This window comes from Callionymus lyra, chromosome 9 (genome assembly GCF_982586985.1).
Source record: "Callionymus lyra chromosome 9, fCalLyr1.hap1.1, whole genome shotgun sequence".
In the NCBI taxonomy this organism is placed as follows: Eukaryota; Metazoa; Chordata; class Actinopteri; order Syngnathiformes; family Callionymidae; genus Callionymus; species Callionymus lyra.
In genome coordinates, this window is record NC_141826.1 from 9,898,872 (window position 1) to 9,922,196 (window position 23,325).

The 23,325-nt window shown below is 38.3% G+C and overlaps 1 protein-coding gene across 1 annotated transcript in view; it reads right to left on the bottom strand.

The window, feature by feature from the left end:
- Positions 1–21,200, bottom strand: part of ablim3 (actin binding LIM protein family, member 3) — a 51,406-nt gene extending 30,206 nt beyond the window's left edge. The window contains exons 1-2 of the mRNA XM_087799643.1: positions 20,914–21,200; positions 11,955–12,089 (exon numbers count right to left, since the gene is read on the bottom strand). Coding sequence (XP_087655769.1) covers positions 11,955–12,089; positions 20,914–20,926 — 148 coding nt within the window. The 5' untranslated portion in view covers positions 20,927–21,200. The remainder of the gene's footprint in view (positions 1–11,954; positions 12,090–20,913) is intronic.
- Between the last annotated feature and the right edge of the window lie 2,125 nt (positions 21,201–23,325).

Here is a 23,325-nt window from a genome sequence, read left to right on the forward strand (position 1 = left end):
TAATTACATTAGAAAATGTGTTTAAGCCCCGCCAACTGAAAACACTTCCTTTTACTGGAGAGGAAATCTGGTTTACTGCAACCACACCCACTCTGCTGTGATTGTTCAATCATCAAGGTTCGTCACTGCATGTCATCAATCCCAGAAGTCTCCACCTCCAAGGGACTCGTTATATAAACAATGCAGGGTGTGATTACAGCTAGCAGGAGGAGGAGTGGCGCTATTATTGCTTCATAATGGACTTGTAACCTTTAGTTTTCCGAGATTTTAGACGGGGCAGAACTTTATATAGTAATAAGTTCAAAACATCGTAATGATGAGGGAATTTCTGCACTTGTAGAGGAAGATTTCAACTTTTGAAACATGTCAGTCAGGAGAGTTGGGTTTTAAGATAAGACATAGTTGGCGCCATAGCCCACACACTTATTGAACATCTCAGCCGTGACACACATTCACTGTACTTCCTCTCCGTCCAGGCTCCAAGCTTCTCAATTCTTTCCTAAAAAAAAAAACGATCCGACTGTGGTCGACTTCACATAAAAGATGTTTCCCTGAAACGGAGCGGCGGAGACGAACCGACGAACAATAACTCAGAATGAAATAATGGAAAGAGTAGCTCAAGTGACGGTGCGGTGATCTGATAAAACACAGCTGTGTATTAGGCGGCCGCTTGGCTAAACGAATAAAAACCCTTACGAATGAAATGAAGAAACAGAAATGTGCCTGCGGTGGATGCAGATTGTTGACGGCTTCGCGAGTATAAATAGATCGGGGTGGACAAAAAAAAAAAGGGCCCTAACAGTCATCCGGTGGGCACCAGGACTTCACACGAGCACGTGTCCATAAACCCTTCAAAAGAGACTCATTTAATCTCAAGCTGTTCATAACGGCGGCATGTTGACTTAATGGCATCATAAAAGATCAATGGGCCCTCACTTTAAAACAAAACAATCTTGGCTCCCGCAGGACGACGCCGGCACATAAATCCACCCCGTGATGGGAAACACACGGAGCATTGATGGCGAGGATGAGAACTGAGCGACGATGATGGATCTGATCATCGCGACAGGTCTCTGGCATGGCAGCTTGGAAATGTGGGGCGCGTGAATTAAAACCTCAACATTTAAATTGCTTTACGAAAGTATGTGTGTTTGATGTGTATGTGTGTGTGTGTGTGTGTGTGTGCTGACCACATTTCCAGAGGAATCGTCCCGCAGCATTTTCAAGCACTTGGATTCCCAGAAACCAAATCACATGCCACTTGATAGCATCATGGAAAGAGAAGAGGCGAAGCTCGAGGCAGTGATTTGACTTCACAGTCTAAAAATCCAAGAGTGTCAAAAACAACTGCTCAATTATCCGTATTAGCATATGAAATGACCCAATCCCAGCCGGCCGTCTGGATCTGCCCACGCCGGATTGGAGGAGCCGGCTCGTGGTTCACCTGCCTCGGCTTATCACCATCTTTTTCCCCACCGACGACTTGATTGGCTCTCGCCTTTTTCAGAGGACGGCCCCCAACCTCAGTTGCCATAGCAGACATAAACCTTCTGCAAAGTACCCTGGAGACAGCCTAAATGAGCCTGGTGTTCGGCGGGTGCCACTTCTGGCAATTTGGTTGAATGTAAAAAGAAAATAGACGAGCTCCATGTTTACACACTAGAATAATGATGTTAGAATTTTCGTTGCATTATTCTTGGATGTGTGGTTATATTAACATATTTGAAAGGTAAATTAACCTTACACTGGTGCTGACCATTCTTATTAATGTTCTGTTTCCACTGACTGCAGTAGAGTCTCCTGAATGAAGCTAAGAAGTTCACCACAGTAACTTTGTCGCCGCTTTCAAAATAAAACACGTGCTGATTTAAGTAGATCTTGGACCTCTATTGTACTCATCAGTGTACATTCAGTGTACAGTTGTACAAAACTCTCTTTTCATTTAAATATTTACATTAGAAAATGTGTTTAAGCCCCGCCCACTGACGACGCTTCTTTTTTTTTTTTAGATTAAATCTTCTTTACAATAACCACACCCACTCTGCTGTGATTGGTAAAACATCGAGGTTTGTCACCGTGTATCATTAATCCTAGAAGTCTCCACCTCTAAGAGACTGTTGTATAAACAAAGCGGGTGTGAAAAGCTGGCTGGAGGAGGAGCGAAGACCATTATTACGACATAATGGATTCAGCTCTCGTAACCTCTCGTTTGCCGAGATTTCAGACAGGGAGTACTTTATTAGTTAATAACTTCATAACATCATCATGATGAGGGACTGATGAGAGGAAGACTTCCACATTTGAAACATGTGAGTAATCCAGGAGAGTTGGATCTTGACATTAGTCCCCCTTTAAGAAAAGCGACAAAAGTCCTGTTAAAACAGATTTCAGAGCAGTAGGAACTGCTTTGAGAAAGAGAAGATGTTATACATAGAACACTCCTTCCCTGCAGCTCACCGTTAGAGATGCTTCTATACCGGCTCTCATTGACCTTTTCCAAGTCAAGAGTCCTTGTCAAACAGGATGTGGTGAGGGATCGGCAGGAGAGGAGAGGGATCACCTGAAGTTCCCTTTGAAGCACAATTAACTACTCAAGCACACTCGCACACTACCCAGTGAACTTATCAGGGAAATAAGAAAGAATCTTCTGAATATACAGAATTAGAGAAAGAACAAGACTATTTTTTTTTATCATGAAAAATCAACACTTTATTGTAGTACTCGTACAAACCTGAGGTGATTTTCACCTTACATGGTTTGAAATCTACTTGAGATACCTGTCAGAAGCTTGGTTCTTATACCTTTAAAATCAAAATTCAGGTGTTTTGACTAGCAGTTTTTTTTCCAGCTAATATGACTTTTACAAAATTACCATTTTTTTCCACTTTAATGTTGTAAAATATAACATTTTACATCTATATAATAACACATAACGCCTCTTGTCACATGACTAATGCAAACAAAGGAAAGTATACAATAAGAGTGAAGAGAAGTGACATTAGACACACAGGAAGTTCGAGTGTCAAAAATAAATCAATTACTGTAGTTCCTAGTCATATCGTGGTCTCGCTATTCCACAGTTGTTTTTGAACGCGGCATTACGTATTTAATGATTTTTTAAGCAAACTAAAGTCAGTAACAGCAGAGCTTGTCCACACTGTTACAAACGGGTTACTTCAACACAACCACAAAATGTATTGGGAGGAAATAAACACCGAACCCACATTACTTACTTACTTACCAATTGTACCAACAAAACAGTTGATACAGTGATACTGTATATCAATTCTACGTCTATGTTGCTATGTGACAGATGTGGTTGATTAGCTGGGCGGCAAAGCACTGTTCATATCAGTTAAACATGAAGACGTTGCCTTATAGATTTTTATCAGAGCTAACAAAGTTAAAACCACGAGGGAAACTTTCATCAAAAATCATATTCTGAATGCAGCCAATGATCCACTTTTCAGCCAAAACTGTGAAGCTGAACCTCCAGATCCAACCACATGTAGCAGCTGCCAGCGTAGTGGGTGGAGTCGGGTCGGGTCGAAAGCTTGGTGCCTCGGTTCCCGCAGAGACATGGCTCCGCTTGGCTAACAGAAGAAAGACTTCGGGTTACAGCCACATCAACCCACAACGTGGTATAGAATCCTCCCATAAAAAAAACTGCAACCCAATACGCCACCGTTTAATGACATATATTCATTCCTCGTGTGTTCCAGTCCCGGCCGACGGTTCCGAGTAGAATCAGTCGACACAGAGGGAAGTTGTGCGAGAGAGACGATAAGTCCGGCGATTAGCCGTGAACACGTAGGCCGGCGTCTGCAGCCGCGGTCATTAGAGCCACGCTGATTAGACCCCCACAGGGGGTCCGCCGTGATTGGGTAGTTATCTCAAACCAACAGATGCAATTAAAATTCCAATCTTGAAGTCAGCCCGTACTGGAACCTGAAACAGTTGCTGACCCCCTTCACACGTATCTCCTTGGGACTGAAGTTGTTTCCATTTTTTTTAAGGAATGTCTCATTAAAAAGAGGAGAAAAGTGTTGCTATTTTCTTCACTCGCTCTTTCACCAGTTCATTGAGTTTAACAACTTAAAAAAAACAACTATTAACTATAATTAATGATAAGAAAAGAGAGAAAACCAACAGAATGAATCTGTGGCATGGATCTAAAAACATGGATATATAAATGTGGATTCATAAGCTTTACTAGTTGTGTATGTTAGCAAGAATCTGGCATCACAATACCTACTGCCATACGGTGACAATGTATGGTGATATATTGCAAAATATTGCGATACTGTAGGAACAAGGTAGTTTTACCCGAGTACTTTGACTCTCGTTTCCGAATTTACAGATCACATTTTATTGTAACTGCCGAGTCTTTTTTTTTTTAAAACCTAAATTAGCCCAAAAAAATGTTTAGATTTAAAAGCTTCTGGAGTCGACTGTATCCTCTCGTCCAAAGTCATTGCCCTAATCTGGATATCATTGTTCCTTCAGCTGCGGTGGACTGCTGCTATCTAGCGGTAGAAAGTTAAGTTGCAACACATGAATGAACAAATGCATTGAATATTTGGTAATTGAAATGTGTTAATTGTAAATAATATTTTTTCAAAAACTCAATTTTTATTTTTTAAGTAAATTATATACATATATACAGGTATACTGTATAATATACTGTATATATATGTATTTTTTTTTAACGAAAAATACACTGACACAGTGCTGTCAAATATCTAAAAAGTATTGTGATATATAAATTATATATATTCAATATTAATATTTTCTAACACCCCTAATCGTTACCTATGCACTTTATCATTTCTTCTGCATAAAACACAATTCTTCCCAGTGTGGTATGGATGGTATACTTGCTAGCTAACTGGGTCATTGTGAGGTGGAATCAGCACCCTGTATATAATAAGAGTGTCTTAAATGTCTTATCATTAATAATTTCTTAAAAAAAAAGCTCTACTTATATCCAAATTACCTGATTGATTATTCACTGCTTTTGGCTTATTAACAAAGGTGACTTCCTGTGACTTCCTCTTTGTCCTGTGAAAGGAAACACTTTGAGCTTTGAGTTTTCTTAAGTCTTGCCAGTTGGCAGAGAGTAAGCAAAGGAGAGGGAGCGATAGAAAAAGACGATCACAGATCTCCGAACACCTGCCCATTAAAAACAATGGTCTCATTTAATGGCAACGAGCAACAATTTAAGTATCGTCGCAAACTGCCTCTAAACTTGTTTTTAATCACATACTACACTTAAAGTTAGAGTTGTTCTTCCAGGGAAACTCATACATTTTCAATATTAGTAAATGTAAGCTAGTTGTAAATGCTGAAACACATGTGTGGGACAGCAACGCACCGGATATATCAACGGCAATTTTGCATTGTGTCAGTGGTTGTTTGTCTTTATGTAGACAAGATCAACTTGTCCAGTAGCAGTGGGTGTGTGTAATTCGGCTGGAGACATTTAAAAAATGGTTTAAAATAAAAGTTTTTAAATGTTTATTGTTTTTTAGCATGTTTCTATACTCGGTACTAACACAGTATTCTGGTCGATACTACAGAAGGACAGAAGTTCAATACCCAGCCCTAGCCACAGTAAATGGAAAATTAAAATGGAATTAAAAACAAAGTTGACAAGGTTGAAACCGTTTTCATTTGTTTTAAAACAAAAATACCTCCAAACATCAGCTTTAAAAGCTGAGGGAGTAAGATGTATCCTCTCGTCCTCAGTCATCGCACCACTTAAATGCAAAAAAAAGCTGCAAATATTTGCATGTTTATTTAACATTTTAAATAGAATTACTTTAAATCAAATTTGAGTATAAACTATGATGATGAGAACTATGATAAAAATCAAATACTACCAAAAAATGGACACAGTGCTGCTTAATATTAATACGGAATTGTGAATAAAATATCGCGATTTTAACTGATTTCTTTGATTTTTTTAAATTCTGATTTATCTTTGATCTATGTTCTTTATCTTTATCTTTAGACTTAGATTGTATCATCTTGTTCTCTTTATATCTCTTTGTTCTTGTTCTTATTTTATTTTGATTATTTTTTATGAAAAATTGCTGTATTGCTGTGGATAATTTGGAAGAAAAAAAATTCAATCAATAAAGTTCTACTATACCTTTCATGTGATTATTGTGATTATTTGACTGTTAAAGGAAATTGTCTTTCAAGTACTTGAAAACCAAGGAAAAGCAAATGGTGTGAATTCCACCGAGCAGTTAGTACACATATGTATCCTGACGTCACTTGATCCTGAGCAGTGCTAGACTACTACCACACATCAACTCGTTTGTAGGTCAGTTTTATGAGCCAGACACTGTAACATTCCCTAAAAAATATCCACCAAATGAAACGTCTAAAAGGTCGCGATGTGAATCAAGGGGCGACAGAGACAACGGAGAAGTTAGCACGGAGAGTAACTGTGTCTGGATGACAGGGTTCCCCGAGCACTGTGCTGTGGTGGAGGACGGAGACAGATGGCTGCCCTGTGGAGTCGCTTCATACCAGCAGTCCCTGCTCAGGCCGTCGGCTTTTAACCCTCTGAGACGTGATGACGGACTCAGCTGGGTGGAAAATAAGTGTGGATGAAGGCGCGGGGAAGAGCTCTACACTGGTCTGGGAGCAGCAATAAAATGCACTCAACGCTGAAAAAAAAAAGAAAAAAGAATTTCTAAATAAACAGCTCTTCATAAATCACTTAACTCTACCTTCCAACACACACTATTGGCGAAACACCCTGAAAATCCCTCAGGAGTCTTTTAAGAGTCAAGCAGAGGAATAATCCCTGTCATCTATCCAGATCCTGGAGAGTCGTGGCGACGGAGGAACGCTCGTGTCTCGTTTTCCCTTCTCCGGCGGAATCTCTCCCTAGCAACCAGGCGATGGCGTGGTGATTGGACCAGCGTAGCAGCCGTTGCTATAGTTACAGGAAGCTCCCATTCCCAGTAACCCCCCACTTTTCCTCTGTATTTTGCCTCATGTTCCTCCTTTTAACCTTTTTTTCTTAGCGCCTTCTCCGTTCCCCCCTTTCTTCCCTTACTTCCAATCCCCTCCTCCTCGTATGTAACATTACCAGCACAAATGTTTGGAGATTGTGGGTAATGGTGTCCTAAGGGAGGCTGCAGGGACTCAAACATATTTATCAAGCTCTTGTGAGAATTCTCTTCCTAAAGGAAGCGGTGGCGTGTTGCACTTGTATTCCACGTTATGCATCAGGTTAACTGTGGTCTCCGTGTCATTGGGCCGACACACGGGGCGCACAGAAAAGAGTGGTATTCCAAGCATAGATGAGGGTGACACGAAATGACACTGATTTATATTTAAATATGGGGTTAAAAACCGTGAAAAAATGTGGCTTCTACTGTGTTTCGTCAGCAAGACTGAAAATGTTTGTGGTCCGGTCGTTCGGGTGAAGTCAGCCCTTTTCTGTCTGGTCTAAACTCTTAACATCGAATGTGTTCATCCAAAAACTTCAGCACGTGTAGACACCACAGTTTTTCATTCATTGATTTCGACAGAAATTTGCTAAAAAATACTTGCTGGACTCAGTTAAAGGGAAAAGAAAATGAGGAGCAGTGATGGGAAAATACATAACAAAACCATTTATTAGCTTCAATACCATCACATGTTTACCATACATTTTAAACAAGAGAAAAAAAAACTACTGATAGTATTTAAATCTATGATAGTAGCTGTGTTAGTCTGTTTTTAAAGTCCCAAACTGCATCAAACAAACAAATCTTGAAAATGAGCATGTAGACCAGTGGTCCTCAACCGGTACCGGTACCGGTCCATGAGGCATTTGGGGCCGCAGAGTAAACGATTATTAGGGAAGACATTATTTCTGTTGTATCGACTTACATGTTAAGATAACATTTCGGTCAGGTTTTCTCAAAACTAGGCAGTAAGGAAGAGTAAAACACCAACTCTTGTTGTAGAGAAACCAGCCCGAGACTATTGCTGACTCAGCGTTTAGGCACTTAAAGGTTATTTTTGTTTTATTTGTAGGCCGTTCTGGGAAAATCAAGCTTAAATTTAACCAGTCCGTGGTGCAAACAAATGAGTGGACCACATACTGTCCTCTCAGTGAAAGATTTAGAGGAGAGGGCAATTTGACAAGGTAGAGGAAAAGGGGGCGCACAAATGACGACATTTAAACATCACTTACTAAGTAAGGGATGCTAACAGAATTCCAGCTGGTCATAGGCCATATTTATTACATAATGCATAGTGTGTAAACCTTTTTTGAAACATCCAAAATTATTAATATCCGAAATTAAAATAAAACTTGATAATTGTGTAAAAGAGCGCAGAGCTCTGCCAAGCAGCTTTCAGGTACATGTCAGAGACTAAGAATATTTTTTAATGTGGCCTGCTGGGTGGTCAACTAAAAATTAAAGCCGTTGAAAATTTTTCAAAAAAGATGTAAATGTTTAAGATAAGGAACCGAGGAGAAGATTTCAAATGACGAGCAATTATCCAGAGGCTAAAAATAAGAGTGAAAGGTTGAAGGAAAGGAATTTGAGTGTTTGGTGAAGGACACACATTTATAATTAAGATTGATTGAAACTCTGAGAATGAATAACCAATAATAAGATGAATTCTTACTGTTAAAGACTTTTTGTTCAATGTACATTTTGTTTAGTTGGATATCCACGTAATGTCGTTTCGAAGCTGACCCCAGGTCCACCAACCAATCCATAATCTGCCTTTTTTTCACCTAATCTAAAAACAAATAAGCATAGAAATTATATAATAACAACAAAGTATTATTTACTTAGGCTCGTCAACCATCGCTGTTTTGCTTTGGAACAGAAGTCTTGAGCAAATATTGTCTTTCCTGAATCACCATTTATTTCGAAACTGTATCGCAGTGTAGTTGAAAAGAACACGACTCATGGACACCAAACCAAAACATGGCTGGAAAAGTGCTGGCGGTGCAACATCAGAGCCAAGGATCTGACGCTCACCGGGGGTGAGACGACTATCTGGAAGGCGTGAGACGTAGAAAGACGCCTTCAACGTGGTGTTTGATGCTGATTTGGCCGGGTGAGAAAAAAAAAGATGTACAGAGCTGTGTAATGATGTAATGTGGAAGTTGAAGGGCACCATCCCCCATCTCCCTTTCTTTCCCTGTGCACCCCCCGATCTCTCCAGGCCATGGATTAGCACCCTCTTGTTGGCTAACAGTGACGTCCACTCACTAAAGTAGCCCTTTATATTTTTACCAAAGCAACCTTGAACTACAGTGATTTGTATCAGAATAAAAAACATAAATATACCTTCATTCTGCCTCGAGAAAAAGGAAACAAAAAAAGTGCTGAGGATTATTTTAGGCTTTATATTTGAAAACACTTTGCAAAAACTGGCAAAGAGGTTTTTTTTCTTTAATACATTCATAACTGTAACTTCTAGACGCTACACTCTGAGTCTCTTAAAGATGCTTCAGTATTTTCAGAAGACATCAGTGGAATTAATCTACTTGTTTTCTACATTATTAATGAATTAACATTTTGCAATTTTACAATTATTTGTTGAAGAATGTCTTTTTAAATGGTTTGTAATTTTTTTTTTGGCAAATTTGTGTTACAATGTTGCTGAAAATGGAGACTCTTTGATGGTTGAATCAACTGAATGTAGCCGTCAAAGCGGGTAAAGCAATAAAGTGCACGAAAATGCAGCCACACAATGTTTGTACGTCCGACCGAAGATATCCGTAATTGATGGCGAAATGTATCAAGTAAAAACCTTTTCCCAAATTATTATTTTGTTTGTATATGCAAACTGTAGTAGGGATCAGTACTGAAATCTACATCTAAAATATCAACATTCAATATGTATTTAAGTTTGAAGTCATGTCAAAATCACTGATTCGCAGCCTCCACTTTCTCCCATCATTTTAATGTCACTTTCACACAAAAATGTATCCCAAAATTTATACTGACAGAAATTAGACAGACAAGTTAAAACACATCAAAAGTGCAAGTTGGCTGAGTCCATAATCTTAGTTTACATTTATAAAATACAGAAATGTCCATATTAAATACAAATATATATATGTCTTTAAATATACTAAATTAATTAATTAAGTGAAGCAGAAGGCACTGCTCTGGACATGACCTCAGGGTCAAACATTTCTCTTCAGAATAAGTTATGAACACAAAAGTGAAGAGGGATTTCGTGCACACCCACACTTTCTTCCACAATAACAGCAACAGAAAAGCAGGCAAAGGAGCTTCAGGCAGCAGAGGAGCATGACAAATAGAATTTCTCACTTCTTTGACTCTTAATTTGCACATGTACAGACGCGCAACTGTCATGAGCTTATTTTTAGAGGAGAAGATCGTTTCGCTTATGTGATCGGAATTCACCGTATTAGCGTTAAGTAGAAAACTAGCTTAATGAATTTATTGCTCGACTCCAGCTGACACTTGAAAGTGTTTGTCATTTGTGTGGTAAAAAGAAAAGTTCTTTAAATGAAATTGAACTTATTTCTTTTCATCAAAGCTTCTCAACTCAATAAAATCTGGTACTTGCTTCAAACTAGTCTTCAACAAAGAATGTTTTCTTCTTTTAAACAATCATTTCTAGATTTTCAAGTATAGATATGAAGGCACAACAGTGTACTAGAATCATCATTTTCATATATAACAAGTAAGAAATACAGCTGTGTACAAAAATTAACAACACGTTTTATCTCTTTTATACATATAAACAGAAGGTTGTCATGATCCTTGTATATTTTGTCTCATTTTCTAAGTTTGCTTCGTATTCTGTTGTTGTTTTTCTTACCCTATTAGTGGGAGGTGGGTTTGCACTGAGCTGAGCAGATTAGTGGTGGTCTCTTCCCCCCTTCTAAAGAAGCTTCAAAGCAAGAAGAGCTCACAAGTTGATTTCGCTGTCAGAGTTTTTTCTTCTATTTTCGTTTTTCGCCCATGTTGGAGCCCGTTATTTATTTACTTTGTGGATTTTATTTTTTAAAGATAGTAACTTTTGGATACTCTATCGCTCCACCCGTACACTTTAGTCCAGAAGAAATTAAATAGTTACACAAACTAAAATGGATAAGTACCTAGTAAAATTTAAACAAACAACACAATTATCTCTTCCTCTCACTCCCTCTCAGTGAACTCATCCTTGAAGCTGCATGCATCCACATCGCCATTCACACCAGTTCCATTTTTTTAATCACACCATTGTTCAATTGTTCAAGAATTATTCTACTTTAACTTTTCAAGTATTGTGCACAATAATCAGTTTCTGCTGGACAACCGTAAATACATTAAAGCTCATATTTCTAGATCATCTTTGAGGAGTTGCTTGTTAAATCCTGACAGGATAGTCAATAAAGGGTTAACTGGGAGGATGGGGGGCAGATGGAGGACGGGATGGAGAGATTATCTCCTGGATTCCCCTAGAAGAGATGGAAGAGATTTCCAAGAAAAGATTTTGACCCTTTATAGTTGTTCAAAATTGAATCAAAAGAAGATTCTTTTTTTTTTTTTTAATTGGGTAATTTGAAAAACATGATCCCTTTGTTCCCTTCAACAGGATCTACATCCGTGTCAGGAGGTCAGGAGGTCTCTTCCAGGTCACCAGAGAAAAAAAAAAAGTGGGCGAAGGTGTGTCATTGGACCACAAATGAAAGGGACAGCACAATAACAAGCCAACTTAGCAGGAGTCTAAATCTCCTGCGGGGATCCTGTGATCCTCTCCAATCCCCACCCAGGGCTAATAGTAGCCTCGGCGTGTGCACGAGAAGATGGATTAATGAAGGGATTTGGATTCTCCCAGTGTCAGCGTAGGACAGTCCGCCTGACGGATGACAGACGAGGAAAATACAAATCCATAACACCCGTCTTTGATGGCATCGTTCAGTCGTGATGGACCTTCATTGAACGTGGATGAGAAGGACTTACCAGTGCAGGTGAAACACTTGACGTGAAAGTGGGTCTCCTGGACTCGCACCACCTCCCCTTTGCACACCTCTCGACATCGCTGGCAGCGGATTGGACCAGAGCTTCGCTCGCCTCCGGTTGAGCCTTTTTTAGCAGCTGTTGAGAGAAATAAATGTTACTTTTTGCACAAGTTTTCCCAAATTCAAACAAGATATGTGTGGACTTTGGCCTCAAAATTTGTGTACAATATTTGTTTTATATACATATTTAATAGAAGTTGAAATATTTTCTTAGATAAAATCCTCACTTTTTTAACAGTTGTCAATACAACCAGACACTTTCTTTACGTGACAGTGTTACAACCAGATCCTAGCAGGAGCAAAGGTCCCAAGCAGGTCAGTTCCCAAACATTTTAAAGCAAAATAAACGATTTAAAGCTTTTTTTTTACAACTGTACATTGAAGCCTATGCCTAATTGCATTGCAAATTGCATAAAAACCCCAAAATAAATCAATAGATTTCAGATCTTGTACATGAGACCCTAAGTCACGTTCAAACCAACCAAAATAAAATGCATTTTTATGACATTAAACAAAACATATTTACAGCCTGGTTTTAAAAATAATATTGGGTCCAACTTCACAATTGGCATGGGAGGTGAATAATTAAAAACATTAAAAGTTTGATTATATATTTGTTAAAAAAGTTTTGACTTGACTGGCAAGTAAAACATGTATTAGCCAACATAGTTTTACTGCCTCCTAAAAATTATTCTGGGCCCAAACTCCGCTGCCTGACAGGAGCCTGGCTAAACCCTAAAACTGTATTTCCAAGATGGCCGCAATTTGACTTCATAAACAATAGTTACGTACGATAAAATCGTCAATATTTGTTAAAGTCTACAGTTAAAACTCAATAAAATACTATATCTTGACACGTGATTTACCAACCAGTAACCGAACAAATTACACGTCAGTGGTAAAATATTTGTTTCAATTAGTTATTTCAAAATAAAAGCTTCTCTCGTCAGTAACAGAGAAACACCAGGAAACATCCTTCAACAGCAGCCATGAAAGGTATCTAGATATCGGTCGCTTATTCTCTGAGTATCACTGTAGATGTCGCTGCTAAGAAATCTGGTCCCGCGTCTCAAAGACCTCATCATTGTCGATCTATTAACCTCAATTGAAAGGATTAATCAACACCAAACACAACAACACACTTCACAACCATTCACAGACTCAAGGAGAGTAATTGTCCACTGCAGGTCGCACAAAACACAGCGCCGTTAATTCTCCGAAATCTCTCGCACTCAAGCCTCGACTTCATTGTTCCGCTCACAATGCTGGCGGCACCGCCGGGACCCGCTCGTCGACATTTGATAAATAGAAACACCAGTAGGTCGGAATAGTAATGACGCCTTGTAAACTTCGACGAGGCAGAAAAGGAAATCGAGCGTTTCTTCGCACGAAAAAAGACATCGTCTCATAAAATCACCTGTTTGCTTTTTATTGTAAGTTTGTTTATATTCAATTGACAAAAAGGAATTAGAAAATCGTAATCAATACATAAGAATACTCGTCACAGTGATCAACAACAGGTTTACTTTTACTTTCTTAGGGAATCTCAACATTGGATTATGGGGTCAAGATTCCAATGAGAATACATTTTTGATTGAGAAATCGATTCTGTGATAAATGTGGGGATCAAAATAATTGAGTTTGTATTGATTAGGAATGGGTATCGTGAAGGATTTATCTAATAACGGTGCCAGCTGTTTGTCAGGGGAGTTTCCAAGTGTTATAAGTGGTGCAAATTACTGTCACTATATTTTTTAATACTACAATTTTGTATCTTACATTTTAAAAACTGGGAGAAAAAACCCACCAACTAAGAACTAAGCGTTGGTCCTTTAAATGGAGTACAGAGAGATGTGGAAAAGGTTTTTGGTTTATAAGTTCAAGTTGTCTAGTTTTTGTTTAGTTTTTTATTCAAATATCCATTAAATGAGTACAAGTTTGATACAAGTAGTTTGAACTTGTGGTTTGTCTAGTGGTATATCTAGACAGACAGAACAAAATACACATGAAGTTGAGCAGAAGTACTTAAAAACAATAAAGACTTTGTAAGATAAAGTACTGATACGATATTGACCAAATGAAAAGTCGATTTATTTATTTGTGACATTGAGTTAAGAGGAGAATGCGGCTCGGCGATCGGCTGCGAAGCTTAAGATCTTGATGACATTATCTAAAAGTGTGAAGTGTGTTAACGCACAGGAGCCACTTCTAAATCAGTTCTAGAGCCCTGGAACGACCTACAACCTTTTTTTTTCCCACGCAGAGCTGATGAGTCATTATACCGCTCGCTTAACTACAGGTGCAATGACGCAACAGGCGCCAACATCGGCAGCAAGAGCCTGCTCTGAATCCAGCGAGTGGCAGACAGGTGCTAGAAGCCGGACCTGGGTCAGCCAGAGAGCCAGACAGAGTCCCGGAGGAACCGACCACTGCTGCTATTTATGCTCCTGAGCTGACAGCCACCAGCCAGAGTGTGCTGGGAGCTGAGTCACCGGGGATGTTGGGAAATTGGTGCTGACAGCGAGTTACGGAAGGTAAAAATAATCAAGCTCTGACGCAAATCCGTGTGAAAATTTCAATGTCCATTATATCATGGAGAGCAACAAACGTAATAGAGACGTCCAAATATCATAATAAACTATGAGCGCAAAGTTAAATATAGACAATAATGTAATCGACATTAACAGTTCTGGGGCGATTTTCAGAGCAAGAAACTACAATCGAGAACTTGCAATACAACCCTGGTAATATCACTTTTATAAAACATTTAAAAGCTAGTTTCAGATGTATTATCTCACCTATCTATGTAGTTTAATTTCAAGATCATCTTTTCCTTAGTTTACTTTATAATTGTTTGTAATCAAACCATTTTCAACCGATCTCAAACCATTTTCAACTGTAACCAAACCATTTGCGACTGTTATAAAACCATTTTTAACTGAAATCAAACCATATTCAACTGTAATCAAACTATTTAAACTTTAATACAATTATTTTCAACTGTAATCAAACTATTTTCAACTGAAATCAAACAATTTTCAACTCTAATCAAACTATTTTCAACTGTAATCAAACAATTTTCAACTGAAATCAAACAATTTTCAACTGAAATCAAACCATTTTCAACTGAAATCAAACCATATTCAACTGTAATCAAACAATTTAAACTTTAATAAAATTATTTTCAACTGTAATCAAACTATTTTCAACTGAAATCAAACAATTTTCAACTGAAATCAAACCATTTTCAACTGTAACCAAACCATTTTTAGACTGTTATCAAACCATTTTTAACTGAAATCAAACCATATTCAACTGTAATCAAACAATTTAAACTTTAATAAAATTATTTTAAACTGTAATCAAACTATTTTCAACTGAAATCCAACAATTTTCAACTGAAATCCAACAATTTTCAACTGAAATCAAACCATTTTCAACTGTAACCAAACAATTTTCGACTGTTATCAAACCATTTTTAACTGTAATCAAATTATTTTCAACTGTTATCAAACCATTTTCAATTTTAATCAAACCATTTTCAACTGTAATCAAACAATTCTTGGCTCCAATCAAACAATTTCCTCTCAATACAACCATTTTTATTCAACCCGAGAATTGAAGAAAAAAACGATTATGAGAAAAGAAAGAGATCAAACAAGGTATTATCAGAGGAAAAGCCAGACAAACATAGTGCTTCCAAGTGAATGACGATTTGTATGATATTTGAAACTGTGAATGAAACCTCTTTAGACTTCTTTTCTTCGTTCATCGGCTTCATTTGCTGGCATTCAAAGTCATTTATTATTCACGGGATTAACACAAATTCAAAGCCCTTTCTTGTTCCACAGCACTTGCGGCGCTGATCCCTCAAGCACAATATGAAGACATCTGTAAATCCTCTAATGTAAATAGGTTTATCAAAGATAAATTCTTCGCTTCTCGTCCAGAATCTTTTAAGTCATTCATTCGAAAAACGAAGCCCCGAGTTCATTCATCTTCCGTCAACCGATATCCTCTCTGACACGTTGAATATTAAAGAATCCGAATAGCTCTGACAATTTTCTCCAGAATCTCAAGACTCCTTCACCGACCCCCGCCTTTATCATTCTACTTTGTCGGGACCTTGACAAGGAGCATACATCACGGCTGTGATAGTGTCCACTAGCTGTCGCGAACGTTCAGCCACCGTGTGGAGCGAGGGGAGGGTCAAACCTCTGCTGACACGCTGAATGATCACTCAATCTAACCACGAGTCAAGGTCGCCGGGACGCCGAGGAACCTGGAGAATACATTGTTTGGCACATGGGATGCGTGACGGAACATTCTGGGAGGCGTTCCAACGGGGTGTTCGAACAGAACTGTACCCATGATTTGGTTTTCAAATAATATTTTATTTTCATCATAGTTCTTGAATGGTTTCTATTCGTTTTTTTATCTTATATATAAAGGTGTTTGAAATAAGGTTATTTAAAATATATTGTTTTAAAGTATATTTAACATGCAAATATTCCTCTGTTTGTACATTTTTCAGTCACAATGAAACTTCCATCGGCTACATTGCAACCGTCATTACTACCTACACAGCTTAATAAACAATGAAATTCCACAAAACACAGCGATGACTGAGGACGAGAGGATACAGTGAACTCCAGCATGTTTGGACATATTTTGGTTTCGAAACAAATAAAATCAGTAACGACTTAGTCAAGAGTCATGATGTTTGTAAGAGTCAAGTACTCGACAATACTACACATTTAATTCAAATCAATTTTATTTAAAGTGTCTTATCATAACAAAGTTATCTCAAGACACTTTACAGTTGAGGTAAGACTATAGTTGATTAAGGAAAAACAGATCCCAGTAATTCAAACTCAAGTTGAGATATGTCACTAGAAGATCAGTTGAATCGGCTATAATTCGACATATATCATTGTTACTACAGTATCACAATAATAAATCCTGATATATCATATCATTATGCCTGTATCATGATGTGTTTTGTATCTCCAGATTCTTGTGAATACGCACATATAGTTGGCGTTAAAAAGAAATGGTAAATTAAAAGAAAAAGTTTGTCTCCAATTCTTTACTCAACGTTCGATGCAGCGTTAAAAATAGTACTTAGTTTGGCACCAGTATCGGATGTAAAAAAAAAAAGCTGAGCTCCAAGATGGATCCACTGCCTCACACGGGTCCTTGAGCTTATTGATTAAAATATCGATGACCGTATATTTTATTACTTCTCAGGCGACCGTTGTTAAGTAGACACTTTAAATCTCAACCTTCCACTACTTGTGCATAAGTGAAGTCTGCAGACTGACTTGAATAAGTCGAACGAAAGCTGATTCAACTGATCTTTTAGTGACATAACTCAACTAGAGTTTGAGTATTTCACAGTGATATTGTTATAATTTGACACCAAAAATTGCAATTTCGAGCCAGGAAAATGTAAAAAAAAAAGTGGGAAATTCTGTTAAGATTTGCATCTATGGATCAGCTGTGTCCAGTGAAAATGAACAGGGGCCAAATGTTAATAGTGAAATCTCATTCAACATTTAAAAAAAAATCACATCTGGTTTATCACAAAATTGAGACAGATAGGTAAAACACTTTCGGTATTCAGAAACACCATCAACACTAAGCAGCTTGTTTCATTGTGACATTTTCAAACATTATAGCTATTCAATTTCAATTCGCTATGGCTCCTTGAGAGCCGAAAATTGGCCCCTCGCCCCTGACTCGCCTGGCCTGAACCTTTCCAGGTAGCCGGGCAGGAAAAAAACGTCTCACCAGTGGACTTACTCTGTAAAAAGCCACTGACCACAAGTGATGGAAGGCCCCGAAGATGAAGCGAGACAGTCAGCGCTGTGTGTAATTACCCCATGTGTGTAGAAGAACCTCTGGGCTATCGCACCCAATGCAGCGGAAAAACATTGCACACTGTGCGGCTTAACAGGCCCGTTCATGTCCAACCCCGGAGAGGGCTGTGAGCGGGAGGGGAACATATGTCTGACTGATGGAGAGGAGAGAGGAGAGAGAGGAGACATCTGCCTCCTCTGACAATGACAACACATGAAGCACATACCACAGGTTTCGGACAAGTTTCGTAGCATTCCGACGGAGGGCGTCACACGGCACTGACAGCTCCCTCGTGCTGGCAGCTCACACGTGTTTCTCGACACTTGACGTCAAGACGTCGAATGAAAACAAAAGACTCGTCTGATGTCCAACCTTTCCTTTTTTCTTGACGGAGATATACTGACAATCTTATCAAGTTGACGGCTACGTTTACACACGAGGTGGAGGTGTAAATGCAAGATGATAAAGAGTATTTAGCTTTGGTTGTAGCTTAGCAATCCTGCTCTTATTTACCTTAGATGTTTTCTCTGATCATAGGACCATTTCAAATGTAGGTCCTCGACTTTTTTTTCCCGTCATTTATTGTATTAATCCGTTGTTTATATCTGGATGATGCCTTTAGTCACTCTTATGATTCAGTCTCAACGACTTTGTTGTAAGGCTGCAGCCATTAAATATTTCAGTCATCAAGTAATTATTTTGAAAATGTCATTGAATCACACATTTTACATAGATTGATAGAAAAACATGACATTTCAATCTATAATAAATGGCCAAATAGTTTCCCTTTTGCAAGATAAGCTGTTTTAGTTCACAACTTAAATAAAAGCACACAAATAGCTTGATAGCTTTTAAGTAACAAGAAGGAGCTGTCTCGCCTGCAGTTGATACAGAACTCTGCAGCGATAATTCTAAGCTGCTCTAGTAGAAGAACTCACATTTCTCCAATCCTTAAAACTCTTGACTGGCTTCCTGTTTCTTTCAGGATCAACTTTAAAATTCTGGTTCTTACTTTCAGATCTATTCATGGTCAGGCTCCTCCTTACATCAGTGATCTGATCCAGACTTACACCTCAGCTCGGGCTCTGAGGTCTGTGGATCAGAATCTATTGATGGTTCCTCGCACACGGTTCAGGACCAGAGGAGAGAAATCCTTCCAGACTGTTGCTCCTAAGCTTTGGAACGATCTTCCTCTCCCTCTGTGTTTGATGATCTACTGACTCCTTCAAGAAACATCTTAAGACTTTCTTATTTGTACAGGCTTTTCCTCGATTTTCTGGAACTGTGTTATTCTCGATGTTATCTTGACCTTTTTAGTATATATTTTATTGAATATTCTTTTGATTGTTTAAGCGCTTTGTGACCCTGGTCTGGAAAAGCGCTATATACATTTAGATTACTTACTCACTTACTTACTTATATACTGTATTAGCATAATGAATTGACCAAGAAAAATTGCCTACAACTTAATTATCTTTTATTTTTGTCATAGTATTAAACACTTGGTGTGAAGGCAATATAGTCATAATATAAGTGTTACAGGAAAAGTAATTTATTTTAAATTACTTATCTGTCATACAGCTTATTAAAAAAAGACAAATAGTTTTATTTCAATGAAACTTCTTAATAAAGTTGATATTGGGACCAGGAACCCACGGTAAAGTTATGGTGTTCGCTTTAATTCCATCTGGTTTTAAGAAGAAGTTGAAGGTTTTATCCGTCACTTGTGTGGCTTCTCATACATTCAGAACTAACTTAGAGAACAAAACTTGCTCGGAAATCACAGCTAACATCTGAATCACTAACATAAATCAACTTACATGAAACTGCATTGAAGTGTTGAAGCAAAATTTAAGATGGACACAAGTCTAGTTCCGTAACAATGTTTGTATCATCATTCTAATATTGGTTCTGTTGCATTATGGGATTTATAAATACATGTAAAAAATTAGCTCCTTGGCCAATGTTTTGTTTCAGGGATTTTCTCATATTCAACAAAGAGTATTCTTTCCAGGCTATGGAATTATCTTGACCCTACTTTTTGGGTGGATGTTAGAAGACTCATTAATTTCCCTATTGTGATTAAATTATATATATTTTTGTCTATTATTATCATCCCGTTAACAGGGTTTCAAGGGGCTAGGGTCTAACCCAGCAACTTCTGGCAAGAGGCAGGGACCCCCTGGAAAGGTTGCCATTCAATTTCAAACAGAAAACACATTGTAGCTAGCAAAGAAAGAAAGTCAAACAATAGCAAAAAAAACAGAGTTGCCAGATACCAACCCTTCTAGATCTGTGGGTGCAGACTAAACTAAAAATAGAAGAAATAAATGAGAATTTACCTTCCATAATATCACCCTGATCCTCGCCCTGACCTGTGCTCATGTACAGCATCTTCTCTTCTCCACCCAAAGTTCAGTTGTGGAGCCTTATAAAGATCAACTGGTGTGAACTTGTAAACACAAATGCACAACAGCACTATTGAGTGTTCGCGGGGCCTGCAGGGAAAACACTGATTCAGCTGACAGAGGATCAGAGGCAGAGTCAGCTGATACAGGGTCAGCTTAGCATCATGCACCCCCACCCCCTTCAGGACAGTGGGGGGGTTAAGTTTGACTGATCCAACCCACCAACTTAAGACGGGCAGCGAGACTGGTCTCTCAAACAGACGCTCAGGTGAAGAGGTGGAGCAGCTGGAAAGCCGTCCACCTGAGAACCCCCTCAGTTGGATCTAAATGACGCTCATCATGGAGAGGAGGGAGGAGTAGCAGGTGTTGGAACCAGAACAGCTGCTTTCAAAGTAAGAATCCCATAAAAAACCTGGTGAACTCCGAACAAATGCCACACTGACCCCGAGATATACTTAACTCTAGAAAGCGCTCACCCCGCACTTTCCCAGCAAATAGAAAGTGACAGCAAAAAAAAAAAAAAAAAGAACCTTATTGTGAAGAAGCGTCCCTCGTGTTTTCCCTCATTACGTATTTATGTTTATTGTTCTTACGTGCAGGTATTGTGAATATATCCAAGATTCTACTCACCATTAGAACTCATGATGGGTTGATATCCTAATAAAAAATATGAGGCTACATTGAAGAATAGATTGTAGTGGGGAAAAAAACAAGTTTAAATTACTGGAAATTCAAAATAAAATCCAGAGATGCTTTCCAGATGGATCCAGATATCATGGCAGGGACGGGCGCAGAAAAGACAATTTTGGCAAAAAAAAAAGGAGAAAATGTTGGAAATGAATATGTTAAAAAAACAAACAAGCTCCGCACTGGTGTCGCTGGAGTTCGCTCTGGACAACAGACGACAGTTCGAACACAAAGCCGCTCACACTGGGTTCAGATCCAACATCCTCTCTGAGCTGCTGTCAGAGCGCGCCGCTCACCAGCGCTGCCTCGGAAGATCGCTTCCGCCTTGGTCTTTCAAAATAAGACCAAGGCGGAAAATGCTACTGTAAACGATAAAATACATTACCTGCGATTATATTCCTTTTGTAATATTTAAAAATATATATTTTAATTGTCTTCAGCTTGAAATTTTAAGAATGTGACGTGTTAAAAATAGAATGTTGTAAAACGAAAATAATAATTTAAATAAGGGCGTCTCAGGTGTGTAATGTAAATCAGTTTTTTTGTCACTGACGTTCGTATTGTAACTGACTACGTCAAACAAAGGGGGTGAAACAGATTTTTTTTTTAAATAGCTTTATTCTGAAAACTCAATTGACGAAGGGGGTGGCTTTGATCGGCGAACTTGACAGGTGTGCTTTCATCTTTGACGATACAGTGACGTCACTCTGTTAATGGAATGCACGCTTGCTCCACGTTCGATGAATTAAAGTGTAAGTTCACCTCGTCTGTGGCTCACGCACCTGTAGAGACATGAAAGGATGCTACGCTGTCGATGTTCTTGTTCCAATGACGTGAATAGAACCGAAGAACGAACGACATTTGTTTTAGTTTAGGTGAGGATTTCTATTAGCTAATTTAATAGCTATTAATAGCTCCCAGCTCGATTGTTGCTGGAAACTGCGGTGACACTGCCCCCTGCTGGATAATTCTCGAAGGTAAACTATTTCAGAAACAGAAACTTTTATTGACAGTGTTGTTAACACAACGTTTTATTTTATTATTATTTGTGGTGGCAGTACATAATAAAAAATGAAATAATGTAAAACACAAAATAAGCAATAGAAATACAGAACTAAGAACCAAAGTAGCCATTCTGTGGCGCCAAAAGTAATTACTAAAATAGCGTTTGAATTTAAAACAGTTCATGTAGGAATATAATTGGATTTCATATTTTGTTTTGTTTGAAAATATGTTTAAGTTGTCCGCCTGAATTGTAGATATGTTACCATCTGCTGGTTCAAAGCTTGAACTGCACATTGTTTCTCCCTTAACTCAAACGAAACAGGAAATCATGAGCGATGCTTAGTCATGATTATAATTAAGTATCTATTTTTATCCAGTCTTTAGAAAGATCTAAAGGAAACTGTACAATCCCGGGATGTGAGTGGTGTCTCTCAGTCCACTTTTACTGCAGCAACTGTTTACTGTCATTTAGAAAACCACTAGAGAAGCTTTTTATTAATCCGGCACTTTATAAATCAATATTTGACATATCTGGTTGAACTGCAGATGTATTGTGGCTTCTTCTGAGTATGATTTAAACAGTTAATTATTTATTAAAAAGTACATTCTTATTTGGTAAATTATTTATGTTAGGTGTTTGATCCACCTCTTCTGTATGTCCGACCCCCGGCTTGTGTCACCTGACCAATGGGGCAGAAAAACAGGAAGCTGGTCTTCCTGTGCATTGAAGGCAGCAGGGTAGAGAGTCACAAGGTCAACACATTCTTTTAGAAATAAATGGTTATTATGTATTTTATTCTACTCGTCTCCTGGTTGAGAAAATGTTCAGCCATAGGAACATAATATGGACAGTAACTGACAAATACACAGTGATTCGAACTAGGTGTGTATATAGGAAAATATTGATACACATATAATAATTCTGTATTGAAAGTCAATAGCACTGTATCAATTATTTTTATTTTATTTTATTTACAATTTACATGATTCTATTTTTGTGTTGCAATTTAACTTCCGGCCCCTAGATAGCAGCAGACGTTACGTCCTCTGCGCTAAAGTAACAGTGTAATCCCGCTGACTGAGGATGAGAGGATACAGTCGACTCCAGCTGCTTTTGAAGCTGATGTTTGGACATATTTTGGTTTCAAAACAAATGAAAGCCGTTCCGACTTCGTCAAGAGTCATGTGATCTGTAAATTCTGCAAAACAAGAGTACTCGTACAATACTGCAATATATGGTTGTTCCTACAGCATTGCAAAATATATCACAACATATCGTATCGTGTCATAAGTTCTTTCGCCAATACACACCCATCCTTGTGACTGACTGATTTTCCGGCCAATAGAAGC